Source organism: Pipistrellus kuhlii, unplaced genomic scaffold (assembly GCF_014108245.1).
Source record: "Pipistrellus kuhlii isolate mPipKuh1 unplaced genomic scaffold, mPipKuh1.p scaffold_m20_p_110, whole genome shotgun sequence".
Classification (NCBI taxonomy): Eukaryota; Metazoa; Chordata; class Mammalia; order Chiroptera; family Vespertilionidae; genus Pipistrellus; species Pipistrellus kuhlii.
The window spans coordinates 160,001-178,485 of NW_023425417.1; the positions used below are offsets into that span (position 1 = coordinate 160,001).

The 18,485-nt window shown below is 72.2% G+C and overlaps 1 protein-coding gene across 2 annotated transcripts in view; it reads right to left on the reverse strand.

Moving 5' to 3' along the window:
- The window catches only part of ASPG (asparaginase), a 20,088-nt gene extending 3,062 nt beyond the window's left edge, over positions 1-17,026 (reverse strand). The window contains exons 1-12 of one of the 2 annotated variants that reach the window (XM_045579652.1): positions 16,905-17,026; positions 12,223-12,331; positions 11,713-11,824; positions 9,221-9,346; positions 8,083-8,166; positions 7,346-7,472; positions 3,836-3,948; positions 3,297-3,479; positions 2,891-3,004; positions 2,393-2,506; positions 1,327-1,422; positions 969-1,132 (exon numbers count right to left, since the gene is read on the reverse strand). In XM_045579652.1, coding sequence (XP_045435608.1) covers positions 969-1,132; positions 1,327-1,422; positions 2,393-2,506; positions 2,891-3,004; positions 3,297-3,479; positions 3,836-3,948; positions 7,346-7,472; positions 8,083-8,166; positions 9,221-9,346; positions 11,713-11,824; positions 12,223-12,331; positions 16,905-16,986 — 1,424 coding nt within the window. In that variant the 5' untranslated portion in view covers positions 16,987-17,026. The remainder of the gene's footprint in view (positions 1-968; positions 1,133-1,326; positions 1,423-2,392; positions 2,507-2,890; positions 3,005-3,296; positions 3,480-3,835; positions 3,949-7,345; positions 7,473-8,082; positions 8,167-9,220; positions 9,347-11,712; positions 11,825-12,222; positions 12,332-16,904) is intronic. The other variant, XM_045579653.1, reaches the window with a different exon arrangement.
- Positions 17,027-18,485: the final 1,459 nt, after the last annotated feature.

Sequence of the window (18,485 nt, forward strand, 5' to 3'; positions counted from 1 at the left end):
GCCCCCGCCCCCCCGGCCCCCGCTGCCCCCCGCTCCCCGCCCCCACCAGGCCTGTTCTGAGGCCCGTGCTCGCAGGAGCCTGGAAGGCGGGTGAGCCCTTCACCAGGGGTGCACCCACCGGGGCCCACAGTGAGGGGGGCACCAGGACTGGGCCCTGACGTCTGGGGGCCCAGGCCCCACACCCTCCCCGCCTGCCCTGAGACTCCGCAGCCCCCTCCCCGAAATAACCCAGGACCCGCGGGCACGCCCCTGCCCTCCCCCGAGAGCGCTGAGGGGTGGGGCGGGCCAGGCGGGGGCGGGGCGGGGCGGGGGCTCTGCCTCTTGGGGGGAAGACTCCCCAGGGACGAAGAGCAAAGCTGAGGTTACTGCCCAACACGCGTGTTCACGCGTGCTCTCACAGATGCACACACAGCTGTGTCTGGGCAGCTCGGCGCACACAGGCCATGGCAGGACGCCGGCAGCCCCGCCCCGCCGCTGGGAGCACAGCGCCCGGGCCCACGCCCGCCTGCCCGTCACATCACCCCACCCTCCGGGGCTGGACTGCCCATCAGGCAGGTGAGGGCGCCCCGGAGAGAGGCCAGGCCTGGCGGGCGGGCCGGCCCCAGGGGCGGCACTCGGACCCTCAGGCCCACGGCCCGTCGGACCCCGGAGGGAGGCAGAGCCGGCAGCTCCTGGAGGCATCACGGCCCCACTGGTGCAGCCCCACAGCCAGCGCGCCCCGAGGCCCTGGCGCCCGCAGGACACCCCTCTGCCCGGTGCCCTCTGCCCCACCTCGAGGAGACCCCCCTGGCAGCCCAGACACACCTCAGGCTGGGCCCTGCCTCTGAGAAACGGGGTGAGGCCACCTCGGAGGAACCCCCTGTCCGAGGGCTCCATGCCCACCAGCCCAGCGCCGGGCTCGGTGCAGCCGGCTTCACGCCTGCCCCGGCCGGGCCCCCGCGGCGCCCGCCCCCGTGCCCACAGCGTACCTTCCCCGCACGGCCAGCAGCAGGGGGCTGCGGCCCTCGGGGTCCCGGGCGCCCACGGCCGCCCCGCTCCGCAGCAGCAGGCTCACCACGGCGACGTGGCCCCTCCGGGCGGCCGCGTGCAGCGGCGTCCGACCCTGGAAGTCCTCCCGGCTCAGGTCGCCGCCCTGGGGGACGCACAGACGTTCCCACGGGGGAAGGACCATCGGGGGGAGGGGGGCAGGCAGGGGCGGGGCCCCGGGTGGGGCCCGGCACAGCCACTGCTCCCTTCGCTGAGCTGGCCGCCCAGTCTGGCCACCCGCATGGGGGCCCTGGAGCCCCAGAAAGACCATCCTGCCCCCCCCCCCCCCGCCCGGCTCACCCGCTCCGCCAGGGCCTGCAGGGCCTCCAGGTCCCCGGCGTGGGCTGCCGCGCAGGCCAGGCTGGGGGCCAGGGCGTCTCGCACAGCGTCCATCTCCTGGGGGAGTGGGGGGCGCAGCATCTGGGACCCGCCTTCCCCTGGGAGAACCCAGGGGATGCACCCCACCAGGGCCCACCCCTCACCGCCCACCCTGAGACTCCGGAGCCAGGACCGCGGGCACGTCCCACGCCCTCCCCCACAGAATGCTGAGGGGCGGGCCCGGTGGGGGTCCCCCAGAGAGAGCGCAGGGCGTGGGACTGCCACCCGCTCTTCCTCACCCGCTGTGCCAAGGTCCCTGCCCCCGAGGCCGCTTCCCGCACCCCCTTCCAGGACACATGACCCCGACGATGCGCTGGGCTCTCGGGAAGGAGCCGGACCCCAGGAGAACACGCTGCACACGCCTCCGGAGCCCCCGCCCCCGGAATGCGGGGGGCATCCTGGAGCTCAGCGGACACCGGAGGCCCGGCCCGGCCACAACCGCCTGACCACAGGCCACTCGCACCCAGGGAGCCGCAGGGACACTCCGAAGCGCCCAGGACAGAGGGGAAACTGAGGCACGGGTGTGACCCTGCTGCCTGCCAGGCCCCCACGCCAGGTCTCCCGTCACCCCAAAGCCGGATGTGTGGATGGGCACCGGGAGGCCCCAGCCTCCCATGCAGACCTGGCCCCCAGCCCCACTCCCTGCCCCTCCCTGGTCCTGGCAGCCTGGCCCAGAGGGGAGCAGAGTGCGAGGTGCAGGGCTCCAGGCCGGTGAGGCCGTGGGGCCTGGAGCCTCACCCGTGGGGCCTGAGAGACCCCTGAGCTGGCGGCCCCTCCCTCCCAGCCCCCAGGACCCACACCGCCCGGGCAGCCACACCAGGGCCACGGCCAGCGCCGAACCAGCAGCACCACAGAGGTGCCTGGCCGCCCGGCTCCTCCCTCACTGCCCCACGAACCCCAGCCCCTCCCGCTGTGGACTGGCCCGTAAACGGGGTCCGGGGTCCAGAACCGGCGGGCACCTCCGTGGACCTGCCCCCACGGGGCGTACCTGGCTGAGGCTGAGGAGCTGGGCCACCCCGAGGCCCAGGCTGCCCTCAGTGGGGGGCTGGCAGGCGTCTGCCTCCGGCAGCGTCATCTCTCCCCGGAGGTCCCTGGCCAGCAGCTGGGGGGCACAGGAGGGCAGCCCCAGGACTGTGGTGAGGGGCGCCCGGGCCTGCAGCTCCCTGTCCGGGCTCCAGCCTTCAGCCTGAGCGCCAGGCCTGCAGGCCAGCCGCCCTCCCCCCTCCCGGCTCAGAGCGCCTGGTGGCTGTGCCGGGGCTGCCAGGGGGTGAGGGCTCTCTGGGGCAGTTTGGGGAGCCTCTGTGTGTGCCCGACCTCAGGCTCCCCGAGAAGATGGAAGGACAAGTGGGGGGTCGGCAAAGGGTGCGGGAGCCGGGACCCCAGAGCCGGCCCTTTGCACCATGGGAGGCCCGAATCCCTGCCCCCTTTCCAAAGGCAGACACAGCCCTCAGGACCCGCCGACGTGCCCACAGCCTGAGGGCCGCACCTCCTTCCTGTCGTCCAGGCTCAGGCCGGGCTGGCCCAGCACGTAGGACAGCTTGGCCAGGGCCGCCTCCGACGTCATGTCGAAGCCCGAGATGATGCCGGCGCCCGCCGCGGCCTGTGGGGAGGGCGGCTAGACGGGTGGGTGCGCCCTGTGCCCTCGCCCCCCCCATGCCGGCCGCCCCCTCATGTCCTCTTCGGCCTGTGCCCTCGCCCACCATCCACCATGCACCCTCGGCCTGTGCCCTCGCCCCCCCCCATGCCCGCTGCAGCCTGTGCCCTCGCCCACCCCTGCAGGCCGCCCCCCATGCACCCTCGGCCTGTGCCCTCGCCCACCCCTGCAGGCCGCCCCCCATGCCCGCCGCGGCCCGGGGGTGGGTGCTGGAGGGAGGGGCGGTGGTGCCGCGCACCATGCCAGCGGCGTAGTCGGAGGTCACGGTGCCCTGCAGGCAGTGGGTGCAGTTGAGGATGAGCAGGCCCCGCGCGGCCGCCGCCCGCAGCTCCTGCAGCAGGTCGGGCTTGGTGGGCCCGTTCCCGGAGCCGAAGGTCTCCATGACGACCCCCTTCAGGGGCGGCTGCAGGAAGGCCCGGACCTGCGGGCAGGAGGGCGTGAGGCCGGCTCCTGCCCGGCGGCGGCCGGAGGGAGCCCCCGCCCGCCCAGCTCCAGACTGCCCGCCTCCCGCCCGGCCTAGCCCACCCGCCGGGCGCCAGGCTCGGCGCTCTGCCACCCGCACAGGGAGGTCCAGCAGCCGGGGCTGGGGAAGGCCTGCAGCTCAGCACACGTGCAGGTCCCGTTACAAACGCACACCCCAAGCCTGAGGCCAGGCCCCTGCCCTGAGGAGGGGGAGGGGCAGGTCCCCCACCCGACCGGGACAGGTGGCGGGGCGGGCGGGCAGGGCCATGGGGAGCCGCGGGCCGGCCGGGGCATGGAGGGGGCGCGGGGACCTACCAGGGCGGCGGGAATCCCGGGGTACAGGCGCAGCAGGCCCACGTCGCGCTCCATGCGGCTGTGCACGGCCAGCCGGGCCCCCCCGCGGGCCTTCCTCACCAGCTCCCGGTTGACTGAGGACAGAGGGGCGGGTGGGCCCAGCTCCTCCGGCTGGTGCTGGCGGCTCCCCCAGCGTCTCCAGAGCCCCAGCCTCCCCTGGGCCCGGCCCCCGACGCCCGGCCCGGCTCACGGACACCCTGGGGTGTGCCAGGCCCCGGGCACAGTGCTGGGCGGGGAGGACCCCAGGCGGAGGCCGTCCGAGCTGCGGCTGGGCAGGCCCGGGGTCTGCGGTGGGCCTGGCCCTTTGGGTGCGCAGGCCCGGGTCCCTGTCTGAGCTGCGGCTGCACAGGCCCGGGTCCCTGTCTGAGCTGCGGCTGGGCAGGCCCGGGGTCCCTGTCTGAGCTGCGGCTGGGCAGGCCCGGGGTCCCTGTCTGAGCTGCGGCTGGGCAGGCCCGGGGTCCCTGTGGAGCTGCGGCTGGGCAGGCCCGGGTCCCTGTCTGAGCTGCGGCTGGGCAGGCCCGGGTCCCTGTCTGAGCTGCGGCTGGGCAGGCCCGGGTCCCTGTCTGAGCTGCGGCTGGGCAGGCCCGGGTCCCTGTCTGAGCTGCAGCTGGGCAGGCCCGGGGTCCCTGTTGAGCTGCGGCTGCGCAGGCGGTGGGGGGAAAGGCGGTGGAGGCAGGAACAGCGGGTGTGAAGGTGAGCAGGCACAGCAGAGGGGGCCCAGCACAGGACCCCGAGCCGTTTGCTGCCGGGGATCCCGGGAGAAGCGGGGTGGCCTTCTCAGAACAGTAGCCTCACTGCCCTCGCTGGCACCTGCCCTGCCTCAGCCGAGAAGATGGGTGAATGAGTGAGTGAGTGAGTGAGTGAATGAGTGAGTAAGTGAGTGAGTGAATGAGTGAGTGAGTGAGTGAGTGAATGAGTGAATGAATGAGTGAGTGAGTGAATGAGTGAGTGAGTGAATGAATGAGTGAGTGAGTGAATGAGTGAGTGAGTGAGTGAATGAGTGAATGAATGAGTGAGTGAATGAGTGAGTGAGTGAATGAGTGAATGAGTGAGTGAGTGAGTGAGTGAATGAGTGAATGAGTGAGCCTCCATCGATTCACCCCAAAGCCTCGAGGCCTAATGGGAGCCCTCCCTTCCCCCGCCAGGGTTGGTGACAGGGTCCCGGCCCTGTGGGTGGGGGCAGATGCTCGGGGCCGGAGCCCCTCAAGCCCATGCCCAGGGGCCCCTTACAGCCCCGCAGCCTGGGTGGGCGGAGGGGTGCTGACCCCCGGCACCGACGTGTCAGAGCCCGTCCCGGACACAGGCACCGAGGGGCCGCCCGTCCCAGGACACGAGGCCCCGAGCGGGGAGCCCTGCCGAGGCCGCCAGGACCTCCACCTGGGGCTTCCGCGCCCCCAGCCGTCCCCGCCAGAGGCCAGAGCAACGCACACGTGATAAGGACCGAAACATTCCCGCCACACCGCCCTCCAGGGGGCGCTGAGGGGCGGAGGGCCCTGGAGGGTGGGCAGCCGGGAGGGGCCAGAAGGGCAGAGGCTAGCTCAGGGGTCGGCAGACTCCTCAGTCCACAGCCGAATACCAACAGGACAACGACTGACATCTCTTCGGAGAGCCACATTTTCAAAACTTAAACTTCTTCTGATGCCACCTCTTCAACACAGACTCGCCCAGGCCGTGGTGTTTGTGGAAGAGCCACACTCCAGGGGCCAAGGAGCCACGTGTGGCTCGCGATCCACAGTTTGCCGACCACGGGGCTGGAGACCTGGGCCAGGGCTTTAATTCAGGGCCCTTGGCCCCAGGGGGGAGCGGACAGGACAGCGGGAGGGGGGGCCGGACAGGAGAGCGATGGCTGCGGAGGGAGGGGTTCACAGACAAAGATGGCCACGTCCCCACAGACGGCCACCCCTGAGCGGCCAGGACCCATGTCCTGCCCGGCCAGGCGCTGCCCGCCACTGTGGGGGAGAGGCCTCCTGGGCACAGAGGGACCATGTGCCTCACGCTGACAGCGGGGCCACAGTGGGGGTCAAGGGCTGGGGGTCAGGCGCTGGCTGCCCCCCGGGACCGGGCAGGGCAGGCCCGCAGCACCCCGCACCCCTGCCTCCTGCACCGTCCCGCCCGGCCAACTGAGCCCGCGCCCCCCGCCTGCGGGGCCTTGGGGAGGGCAGTGCAAACACAAGCCCCCTGAGGGGCCCAGCGTGGAGCAGCCCCCGCTGCCTGCCCTCGCCCCAGCACCCAGGGCCCCGCCAGCCACACCCTGGCCCGGGCACAGCTCCCTGTTTCTCAACAGCAGCTGCCAAACCGGACGGCCTGGGCGGGCGAGGCCGGTTCTCACACCCACAGCCGGTGGGAAGCCGGCGGGGGCCGGGGCCGGGGGCCGGCGGGGGCCGGGGCCTCTTCCCTGAGGCCAGCCTCAGCCTGGCGAGCCGGCGTCCTGTGCCCGCGGCCTGCCTGGGCCTGGCGGCCCCAGCCGGGGGCCGGGACCCAGCGCCCTCCTCCGTGCCCGCCAGCAGGCGTCCCCCCCGGCTCCGCTCCCAAGCTCCCGATGAGGGTGACTCAGCCCCCGGGGGAGGGTCCCTGCTCCTCCTGCCTGGGCGGGCTGGGTCTGGGCAACGGCAGGGAAGCCAGGCCTCCGTCAGCGCCTGCACCGGGCCGCCCTCTCCAGGAAGCCCCCCCGGATTGCTCCAGGCCCGGGAGCCCGGGAGCGCTGCACAGGCATGGGGTGCACTGACCGGGGGGATGGGCGGGGTGGGCCCAGCGGGAACGGGAGTCAGGGCTCCGGGCACGCCAGTGCCTCCCGTGTGGCCCTGCCCCCTCCACCTCGGTCCCCACAAGGGGTCCTCCTCCCTGACCCCCTGCAGAGGGACCTGCCCGTCACCGCGCCTGAGTGCCTGACCCACAGCGCGTGCTGACCTGAGCTCTAAGGCTCTGGGGGCGTCCAGGGACAGAGCCGCCCCTGCAGGGCTGCACCCTGAGCCTTCAGGGCTCCCACTGCCGGCCCCTGGGAGCCGCCCCTGCAGACCCCGGGGCGGAGGCCGTGGGGGCGGGGCCGGACGCTCAGGCGGGCGGGCCAACCCGAAGAGCCGGGTCCTGTGTGTCCCACAGACGCTCCCCCGGGAGCGAGGCCCCAGGGCCCCAAACGCCCCCAGGAAGGGGCCGCGGGGGGCGGGGCGGGGACAGGCGCTGGGAGCCCCTGAGCCCTCAGGGAGCACAGGCCCAGCAGGTGGGGTGTCCCTTACACACCGGGCGGAGGGGGGCGGGCAGGCCCTGGGGGAGCACAGGGCCCAGGGGCGCGGGGACGCTCCGGCCTGTCCCAGGAGGGCTGCCAGGGCGTGGGGGAGGGGAGGCGCGGGCCAGGCCCGCCTCGGACCCGGACAGCGGGGTCACCAGGGCCTGCACACCCAAAGCGAGGGGTGGGGTGTCCCCCAGGGGTCAGGACCCATGACCCGCTGGAGACAAGGGGTGCGGGCTGCCTACTCGTGATGTCGGCGCCCAGCACGGCCAGGGGCGGCAGGTTGGGGGAGCAGAAGGCGGCGAACTTGCGGGCGTCCACCTTGGTCACCCGCGTGCCCCGGAACAGCTGGTTCTGGAAGAACAGGCAGACCTGCGGGGGCGGGGGCGGGGGCGGCGGTGACCCGGAGGGCCGACCCCTCCGCGCGGGCCGGCGTGTGGGGGGGCTCCTGGGCCCGGCGGCCAGAGGCTCAGGGCGCCGGCGGGCGCTGTGCCCGGGGGGGGGCTCCCAGGGGAGCAGAGGCGGCGGGGACCAGCGGGCCCGGTGACTGCGGGCGCTGTGCCCCGGGGGGCTCCCAGGGGAGCAGAGGCGGCGGGGACCAGCGTGCCCGGTGACTGTGGGCGCTGTGCCCCGGGGGGCTCCCAGGGGAGCAGAGGCGGCGGGGACCAGCGTGCCCGGTGACTGTGGGCGCTGTGCCCGTGGGGGCTCCCAGGGGAGCAGAGGCGGCGGGGACCAGCGTGCCCGGTGACTGCGGGCGCTGTGCCCGGGGTGGGGGTGGGGGGGACTCCCAGGGGAGCAAAGGCGGCGGGGACCAGCGGGCCCGGTGACTGCGGGCGCTGTGCCCGTGGGGGCTCCCAGGGGAGCAGAGGCGGGCGGGACCAGCGGGCCCCCTGACTGTCCCCCTCCCCGGGCACAGCTGCGGGGCTCAGCGCAGGGGGGGCCCTCAGCGCCCGGCCGGCGCCCGGGGTGGGTGGGGGGGTACCTCGGGGATCACGTACTGGCCGGCCATGAGCAGCGCCCCCAGCAGGTTCTCGCGGCCGTCGCTCCACAGCGCGTGGATGGGCACCTGGGAGGCCACGGGGCTGAGGCCGGGCGGGACGGAGGGGCCAGAGGGGCCGGCAGCCCTGGGGGGAGCGGGGTCCGCGGGCCCTGCCCCCCAGAACCGCCCAGCCCGGCCCCACCCGGGAGGTCCGCCTGGCTTCCTGCCGCCCAGGGGCCACCGGCCGATGAGGGGAGGAGGGGATGGGGGCGCGGGATGAGGGGAGGAGGGGGAGGAGGGGATGGGGGCGCGGGATGAGGGGAGGAGGGGATGGGGCGGGGGATGAGGGGAGGGGGGGGTGGGGCGGGGGATGAGGGGAGGAGGGGATGGGGGCGCGGGATGAGAGGGGGATGGGGGCGCGGGATGAGGGGAGGAGGGGATGGGGCGCGGGATGAGGGGAGGAGGGGATGGGGGCGCGGGATGAGGGGAGGAGGGGGATGGGGGGCCCCCGGGCAATGAGGGGAGGAGGGGATGGGGGCGCGGGATGAGGGGAGGAGGGGATGGGGCGGGGGATGAGGGGAGGAGGGGATGGGGCGAGGGATGAGGGGAGGAGGGGATGGGGGCGCGGGATGAGAGGGGGGATGGGGGCGCGGGATGAGGGGAGGAGGGGATGGGGCGCGGGATGAGGGGAGGAGGGGGATGGGGGCGCGGGATGAGGGGAGGAGGGGGATGGGGGGCCCGGGCGATGAGGGGAGGAGGGGATGGGGGCGCGGGATGAGGGGAGGAGGGGATGGGCCGCGGGATGAGGGGAGGGGGGGATGGGGGCCCCGGGCGATGAGGGGAGGAGGGGATGGGGTGGGGGTTGAGGGGAGGAGGGGATGGGGTGGGGATGAGGGGAGGAGGGGATGGGGTGGGGGTTGAGGGGAGGAGGGGGATGGGGGGCCCCGGGCGATGAGGGGAGGAGGGGATGGGCCGCGGGATGAGGGGAGGGGGGGATGGGGGCCCGGGCGATGAGGGGAGGAGGGGGATGGGGTGGGGGTTGAGGGGAGGAGGGGATGGGCCGCGGGATGAGGGGAGGAGGGGATGGGGCCCCGGGCGATGAGGGGAGGAGGGGATGGGGGCGCGGCCGCGGGAGCCTCACCTGGGCGCCCGTGAGCACCACCGTCTTGCGCAGGTTCTCCAGCGCGAAGGCCAGCGCGGCGGCGGCGAAGGCCATGGTGTCGGTGCCGTGGATGACCACGAAGCCGTGGAAGCGCTCGTAGTGCGTCTGCGGGGCAGGCGGGCTCACCGGGGCCCCCGCCGGCCTCCCCCTCTCCCTCCCCCTCCCCGGAGCGGGCCTCCCCCTCCCCTCGCCCCCCTCTCCCCTCCCCCGGAGCGGGCCTCCCCCTCCCCCTCCCCCTCCCCGGAGCGGGCCTCCCCCTCCCCCTCCCCCCTCCCCGGAGCGGGCCTCCCCCTCCCCCTCCCCCTCCCCGGAGCGGGCCTCCCCCTCCCCTCGCCCCCTCCCCCCTCCCCCGGAGCGGGCCTCCCCCTCCCCCTCCCCCTCCCGGAGCGGGCCTCCCTTCCCCCCCTCCCCCTCCCCCGGAGCGGGCCTCCCCCTCCCCCTCCCCCGGAGCGGGCCTCCCCCATCGCCGGGCAGGCCGGGCGCAGAGCGGGGCGGGGTGGGCGCCGGGACCCTGATGTGGGAGCCAGCCTGCCCTCCCGCCCCGGGACACCCGCCCCTGCCTCCGGGGTGAGCCTGCCGTGACGGGGCGGGGCGGAGGGCGCCCCCCAGGGCCAGCAGGGCCCCCTCGCGCCCCAGGAGGGCCCCGCGGGGAGGCCCGGCAGGACCCCAGGACACCGGCCGGTGGGGGAGAGCCTGTGCGGGTGGCACACCCAGGGCGGAGGAGGTGGGCAGCACGCCCTGGGCCTGGGTGCCCGGCGGGGGCCAGGCCGGGCAGGCGATGGGGGCACAGGCAGCCCGGGGGCGGCGGAGGCGGGCAGCGGGCAGTGCCGGCGGCGGGGGAAGGGGCCTCCGGGCGCCGCCCTGCTGGCCAGCTCTGCAGGGGGCGGTGGCTGCAGGGACAGCCTCCCGGAGGGCCGCCCGGGCTGAGCTTCGGACGGCTGTGAGGGGCCCAGCTAGGGGCCCAGGGCACTGATGGAAAGACCACAGCTGGGGGATGGCAGACGGTGCCACAGGGCGGGCTGGGGCGCCCTCTGCTGGCCACACTGGGCTGCCGGCCCTGCAGCCAGGCCCCAGCTCAGGTGCTGAGCGGCCCTCGGGGCCCTCGGGAGGGAGCCTGCCCTGGACAAGGCCGCAGACATGCCCACCGGTCACCGGGGCCTAAGGGACAGAGGGCCAGGCCTAGGCCACACCCTGTCCCAGCTGCTCACAGTGAGGGGGGAGGGGGCAGGAGACAGGCCGTGGCTGCCCGGGGGGGGGGGGAGCGGGTGAGAGGAACCCCTGGGGGCCGGTGAGAGGTGGGCCTGGAGGGTGGGAGGTGGGAGGATGGAGGATGGAGGATGGAGGATGGAGGATGGAGGATGGAGGATGGGAGGATGGAGAATGGAGGATGGGAGGATGGAGGATGGAGGATGGAGGATGGAGGATGGAGGATGGAGGAGGGAGGGTGGGAGGATGGAGGATGGAGGATGAGAGGATGGAGGATGGAGGATGGAGGATGGAGGGTGGGAGGATGGAGGATGGAGGATGGGAGGATGGAGGATGGAGGATGGGAGGATGGAGGATGGAGGATGGAGGATGGAGGATGGGAGGATGGAGGAGGGAGGATGGAGGATGGGAGGATGGAGGATGGAGGATGGAGGATGGGAGGATGGAGGATGGGAGGGTGGGAGGATGGGAGGATGGAGGATGGGAGGATGGAGGATGGAGGATGGAGGATGGGAGGATGGAGGATGGAGGATGGGAGGGTGGAGGATGGAGGATGGGAGGGTGGGAGGATGGAGAATGGGCCTCAGGAAAGGCTGCTGTGAGGACCCTCGGCGTCCGCACACTCTTATGGCCCTGCCTTGCGGGCGGGCGGCGGGCAGTGAGTGAGGGATGGGCAGCGGGGAAGGGCCAGGGGTGAGCTTGTCAGTCTGCGGCAGGCCTTACACCCCACCCAGGTTCCTACTGGACACACCAAGAGCATGGACAAACCAGGACTGCCGTCTGTCATGGGAAGAGCTATCCTCCATTGCACAGGGGGTGGGGGGGGCGTGATGAGGTGGGCAAGGGCTCAGAGGCCCTGCAGCTGGGACGGGTCTCAAGGACCTGGCACTTTTTTGAAGCCACAGACCCACACATACCCAGAGCAAGTGGGTGGGCTGGCTCTGTCCAATAGCCCTGCCTGACTGCAGCCCCGCCCATAGTCCCAGCCCCACCCACAGCGCAGCCCCGCCCACAGCTCCACCCACAGCCCCACCCATAGTCCCAGCCCCACCCACAGCTCAGCCCCGCCCACAGCTCCACCCACATCCCAGCCCCGCCCACAGTCCCAACCCCACCCACATCCTACAGCCACGCCCATCCCCACAGCCCTGCTCAGCATGCATAGCCCCGCCCACACCCACATCCTGAAGCCACGCCCATCCCCACAGCCCTGTCAGCATGCACAGCCCCACCCCCAGCCCCAGCTCCGCCCCCACCCCTGCTACCTCAATGGTCTGGGCAATCTGCACCCACTCGGTGATGGTCATGTCGCTGGAGTCGAAGAGGGGCTGGCACTCCAGGACCGTGTAGATGATCCTCTGGTCGGGGCTGGCGGGCCTGCGGACGCAGAGGGCGCTGCCCACCTGACTGCCCCCTGGCCCCCCCTTCCTCGCCGGGCCCAGGGCCTGTGCACCGGGCCATGTCTGCGCACCCACAGACTCCCCTCTCCGCACTTCCCAGGAGCCGGGCGGTGGTGCTGAGCGGGCCCAGGACGGCCAGGAGGAGCTGAGCAGACACGGCCTCCTCCCGCCTCCGCAGCCCTGGGCGCCAGCCAGAGCCGCCGCCAGGAGGTCAGTGACCCAGCCGGGCAGGCACCAGGCAGCCTGGGCGGAGAGCCGGGAGGGGGCCTTGGCCGGGGAGGGGTCCAGAGGGGACTTTGGTCCAGGTCAGGCCATGGCAGGGCGTGAGGGACGCAGCTTCCGGTGGCCCTCCCCCAGGACGGCGCCCGCACTCACGGCAGCACCAGGGTGTCCTCGGGGAGGCCGCGGGCCCGGGCGTGCTCCTGGTCGTGGAACATGGGCAGTGTCCTCAGCGCTGCGGCCAGGCCCCGCCCCGGGACCAGCACTGCGGGCGGGGAGGGCGTCAGGCGGGGCCGCCAGCCCCACAGCCCGGCCCCCGTCTGTGCTGGGCGTCTGCTGCCCGGCCGGGGGTCGGGCTGGGCGGGGAGCGGGGTCGGCCCGGTGAGCTCGGCCCTCGGGGGAGTCGGAGGCCAGGCGGACAGGCCGGCAGCTGCCAGGGCCCGTCTCCAGGTGAGGCCCCCGAGGCTCCAGGGCCGTGGCCCTCCGTGGCCTCTTTCTCAGACGCCCACTCTCCTGCCCCCACTCCGCAGAGCTCCCACAGACCCGCTCCCCCGCCCCAGCCCTCTGCCAGCCTGCCAGGGGCTTCACCCCGCTCAGGGCACCGCCTCCGGGAAGCCCTCCGTGATGCCCAGGCCCTGCAGCCGCTCCCACACGCCCTCCACGGCCTCTGCCCCCCTGCTGGGCCGTGTGCTGCCCCCCCCAGGGTCCAGCCCAGCCTTCGCCTGCAGCGTCCCTGCCCCAGAAACATGCTTCTACCGAGGCCCCAGCAGAGAGCGCCCCGGGTTCTAGGCAAACCCTAAAATAGGCGGGTGGCCGAAGCCGGTTTGGCTCAGTGGCTAGGGGTGTCGAACTCAATCAGAGAAGGGGCCAAAATCTAAAATTCAGCCTAAATCGCGGGCCGAATGGTTTACTGAACAGTCATAAACTGTCATTGTGATGGAAACACAGCGGAGTGCAGTGATGACAGCGCGGTGCGGGCCACATTGCAAGGCCTGGCGGGACGGATTTGGCCCGCGGGCCTTGTGTTTGACACATGTGGGCTAGAGCATCAGTCTGCAGACTGAAGGGTCCCAGGTTCAATTCCGGTCAGGGGCGTGTGCCTTGGTTGCGGGCACATCTCCGATGGGGGGTGTGTAGGAGGCAGCTGGTGGATGTTCTCTCTCACCGATGTTTCTAACTCTCTATCCCTCTCCCTTCCTCTCTGTAAAAACTCGATAAAATATATTTAAAATAAATAAAATAGGGGGGCGAGGGCGCCCAGCCCGGCCCGGCCCCAGGGGTGAGCTAATGAGATGTCTGACCCGGTGCAGCGGGCTCATTTTGAAGTGGGTCATTTTGCGTGGCCCAAGGGGGGCGTTATAAATATATACCGGCCTCGGCAGGGAAAGGGCAGGGCCACAGGTCACAGAGTGCCTCCGGGAAGGAAAAACGGCTCCCAGGGAGGCCTCCGCCCACACGGCTCCCCCAGCACCGCGCCCTCGGGCACGGCCAGGCCTCCCGCCGCTGTGGGCGTCTCCCCTGTGCGGGCTGCACTGGGCACCCGGACTCAGCAGCCAGGGCAGAGGTCCCCACCCACCCCCGTCGGCTGGGCGCGGAAGGCCTTCCGACCGAGGTCAGTGGTCACCGGTGACAGGCTGGCTCCCAGCCTTCGAAGCTGCCGGTGTTCAGCCCCGGCTGCTGTGTAAGGAACAGCGCGCTGCCGCCTCGGGCTCGGGTGCTGGGGGCTGCGTCCCGGCTCCCTTGGTTGTCAGAACCGTCCTGGTGTGGACCACTGTCCCGGTGCCTCTGACCCGCCGTCCTCGGCGTCTCCGGCTCCCAGCACCCAGGCCGGGCCCCTGGCTCTGCCTGCAACGCTGGTCAAGTCCTCACTTCGGACCTCTCTGACCTCCTCTGCTCAGCTTTCCCCGGAGGAGGCCGGAAGCCTGCTCCCCTGACCCGCGGGTCCTTCTCCGGGCTCAGGTCTGTCCACTCCCCCCTCAGGGTCAGCCTCTGCGGCCGACTGCCCCTCTGCCGGGCCCGCCCCCTCGGGCTCCAGTGCCCACAGCTTGGCGTTGGGACAGGGCAGCACGCCCTCTGGTCTCCGCCCTCTGGAAGGCGCACTGACTGGGGCAGCGGGCGGCCGGGCGCGTCGGCCGCAGTTCCAGCCCGCGTGGTCCGGCCGAGCCGGCTCCCAGGCCCTGGGTCAGGGCCCAGCCCGCAGGGCAGTCCTCTCGGCCTTCGCTGCTCGCTCGGCTGGGGACAAAGGGCCTGGCCTCCTCCACTTCCTCCTTTCCACGCATGGCGCATCGTTTGAGCCGTGACAGGTCCCAGGCGGGACAAGACGCTTTCTTAGGAAAACGTCTACATGGGACACGAGCCGTTTTCTGTGGGAGCCCCCCATTGGGGTGACAGCTGGTCACTAGGGCTCCCTCGGGAGGTCACAGCTCGAAGCCCGGTCAGGGCGCAGGCCCAGGCTGCAGGCTCTATCCCCCATGGGGGCCTGCAGGAGGCAGCCGATCCGTGATGTTTCTCTCTATCCAGCTGCTTTCCTCTCTCTAAAACCCAATAAAACCGAAACCGGTTTGGCTCAGTGGGTAGAGCATCAGCCTGCGGACTGAAGGGTCCCGGGTTCGATTCCGGTGAAGGACATGCACCTTGGTTGTGAGCACATCCCCAGTGGGGGGCGTGCAGGAGGCAGCTGATCGATGATTCTCTCTCATCGATGTTTCTAACTTTCTATCCCCCTCTCTTCCTCTCTGTGAAAAATCAATAAAATATATTAAAAAAGACAACAAAAACAGACAACGTTTCTTAAAGTTCCCTCAGTAAGACCGAGGGCAGCAGTCACAGGACCCGCCCACCTGCTGCACCTGAGCTCTCCTCTCCCCCCTCGCTGCCCCCTCGCTGCCCTGACCTTGGCCCGCCTGGCCGTGCCGTGTGCCCGGGCGGCCGCTGTTTACCAGCAGGCACCAGAGTGCCCTCGACAGTGACGATCCTGACAGCTTTGCTGAGGCCCCGCCACCTCCTTCCCGACCTCCGGGGAACAGAGCCCGCGTCAGCAGCGCGGCCGGTTAATCATTGACCCACACCGTCCGGGAACCGCCAGGTTCACCCCCCCTGGCTCACGGAGGGGAGGGCTTCCCCGGCCCGGCCCCGCCGGCTCTGCTCTGGCGTGAAAAGGTCCACGCCGCCGTATCCGAGGACCGCCCCACACCGAGTGCGGGGAGGGCCTCCGTGTCCCTCCGGGTCAGGGGCACCGGCCCTCGCTGCTCCTCAGGCCTCCGCTCCCTCCCCGGGGCCGTCCCCCGGGCCACCTCGCCCCTGAGGGGAGGGTCTGGCAGCGGGCAGGAGGCACGGGAGGGTGGGGCAGCGAGGGGGTGGTGGTGGAGGGGGGCAGGTGCCCAGTGGCTGGTTCCTTCTGGGCAGAGCCCTCAGCTCAGAGCGAAGACCTGGCCACGGTCCCAGTGGGCCAGGCTGGGTGCCTGCTCCCAGACCAGGGCCCAGCGTCCGGCGTCCCCCTGGCTGGGCAGGTGGCTGCTCTGAGCCCCGAGGGGACGGCAGGGTGGGCCCTCGAGAAAGCAGCGGCCTCTCTCCCCAGCCCTGCACGCCCCCCCCCCCCAGGTCCACCCTCCCAGACACAGGCTGGTCCGGCAGCCAGGTGCGTGCGGCCCCGGCCCCACAGCAGGCTCCTCTGGACCAGCCCAGTCCCAGCGGAGGGACCAGCAGCCCTTGGTGGGAGTGTGGCGGGACCAGGGGGAACTGTCCAGATCGGGGAAGGGGAGGCACAGCAGCGGACAGCAGCTCCTGGCAGCCGGGGTGCGGACCGAGCCCCTCCCACAGGGCCCAGCCCCGGGGCGCCGTGAGGGTGTCTGTGAACTGACCAGCACGTGTGGCAGGTGGACTAACAGGGGCCGAGGCCCGAGAAGCAGGGCAGGGGCAGAGGGCAGAGGGCAGAGCGCCTGAGTGGCTGCCTCGGTGGGCAGCGCTGGGAAGGAGGGAGGAAGGGACAGGAAGTGGGCCAAGGACCGGCCGGGGCAAAGGAGAGTGTCAGGTCTGGGGGAGGGGAAGGGATGGGGAGGGGAAGCTGGGCTGGTTCTGAGGCCCGGCGAGGCTGACCCCAATGGGCTGCTGGGAGCGGGTCCGAGGAGGACCCAGGGTCAGGAGTGGGGTGCCCAGGAGTGACCGGCACCGGGGAATGCAGAGGAACGCTGGGCAGAGGGAGGAGGAAGGGGGCAGAGGACAGAGCCATGGGGAAGGGGCTCCTGAGGGGCAGGTCACGTGTGGACAGCCGGGGAGGGAAAGGGGTTGGAGGACGAGGCTGAGGCTGCCCTGCGGGGCCCCCATGGTCAGGCACGGTGCTCAGAGGGCGATGGATGCTCTTCCCAGGGCTCCGACCTCCACTGGGTTCCCGCCCCGAAGCAGCACCGGCTGCCCCACACACAGCGGGCACTCCTGCCAGTCCGGGCAGGCCAGCGCCACGGCAGACAGCACAGGTCCCCAAGCCCCTGCGGCCGCCCGCGCCCAAGGGGTCAGAGCCCTCCCAGGGGTCAGAGCCCTCCAAGGGGTCAGAGCCCCCCAAGGGGTCAGAGCCCTCCAAGGGGTCAGAGCCCTCCAAGGGGTCAGAGCCCTCCCAGGGGTCAGAGCCCTCGGGGCCAGGAGGCGGCAGCAGGGATGGCGGGCACTCACAGCGCTCACTCGCAGCCCCCGCAGCCCTGCCCGCCGGCCGGTCGGCCGGGAAGGGGCACAGGAGGCCGGGCAGTGAGGACCGCGGCCGCTGAGCGCCCTGCCCCCCGGGTCCGCGCTGGGAGGTCGGGAAGGCGGGCGCGGGGACCGCCCCGTCCCGCCGCCCGCGGACTCACCGCCGTGGTGGCTCCGCATCCCGATGGTGCCCCCGGTGTAGATGGCCAGCAGCCGCCGCTCGGGGCCCGCCGCGCGCGCCATGCGGGCCGGACCGGTGGGGGCAGAGGCTGCGGGAGCCGGAGAAGGTGCGGGCGCCGGAGAGGGTGCGGGCACCGGAGAGGGTGCGGGAGCCTGAGAGGGTGCGGGCGCCGGAGAGGGTGCGGGCGCAGGAGAGGGTGCGGGCGCAGGAGAGGGTGCGGGCGCAGGAAAGGGTGCGGGCGCCGGAGAGGGTGCGGGAGCCGGAGAGGGTGCGGGCACCGGAGACGGTGCGGGCGCCGGAGAGGGTGCGGGCGCAGGAGAGGGTGCGGGCGCCGGAGAGGGTGCGGGCGCAGGAGAGGGTGCGGGCGCCGGAGAGGGTGCGGGCGCCGGAGAGGGTGCGGGAGCCTGAGAGGGTGCGGGCGCCGGAGAGGGTGCGGGCGCAGGAGAGGGTGCGGGCGCAGGAGAGGGTGCGGAGCCCGGGACGCGGGGCTGCGGGGCGGCGGGAACGGACTGAGGAGGAGAGCCCAGGGCCGGGGTGGAGGGGCTCGCTGGGCGGGGCCTGCTGGGGGCGGGCGCACCCGCCTGGCGGCGCAGGAGGGACCGGAGGGGCACCTGCTTGGGGGCGGGGCGGGGCGGGGCCTATCGGGGCGGGCGGGGCCTGGTGGGGCGGGGCCTATTGGGGTGGGGGGTTCTGGATGGCGGGGCGGGGCCTGTGTGGGTAGGGAGGCACCAGCTGGGGGCGGGCCAGAGGGTGGGGCGGGGTCTATTGGGGAGGGGCGGGGCCTGGTGGGGAAGGGGCCTATTGGGGAGGGGCGGGGCCTGGTGGGGAAGGGGCCTGGTGGGTGGGCGGGGCCTAGCGGGTAGGGCGGGGCCTGGCTGGAGAGGCGAGGCCTGAGCGCCAGGGATCCCTGTCTGGGGCCAGGGACAGGGGTGCAGGCTCGTGCCCCGCAGACAGTAGCATCATCAGTCGCAGGGACCCGGTGCCCAGCAGCCTGGTGCCCTTAACCACCTTGGGATCCACTCCATGGGGTGGTCGGGCCTGGGCAGAGACCCCAGCCCGCCCCTCGCACCCGGTCCAGAAGGACCCCCAGGGCAGGGCGGGAAGGGAGGGGCGGTGCAGGGTCTGAGGACCGATTTGGAGCTGCCCGCTCCGGGCACAGCCCAGGCCGTCCGCGGTTTGGGAAGAGCCCGGATGTGGTTCTACTGAAGTTACTGTGATCCTGGTCATAAGTAAGTCCCTTCCCAGTCACCTGGACGCTGCCTGGGGGGGTGCGGTCTGTATTAGGTTGGGGGGTCTGTGTTAGGTTGGGGGGTCTGTGTTAGTTTTAGGGTCTGTATTAGTTTGGGGGGTATTAGTTTGGGGGTCTGTATTAATGTGGGGGGTCTATTAGTTTTGGGGGTCTGTATTAGTTTTGGGGGTCTGTATTAGGTTGGGGGGGTCTGTGTTAGTTTTAGGGTCTGTATCAGTTTGGGGGTCTGTATTAGTTTGGGGGGTCTGTATTAGTTTTGGGGGTCTGTATTAGGTTGGGGGTCTGTATTAGGTTGGGGGGTCTGTATTAGTT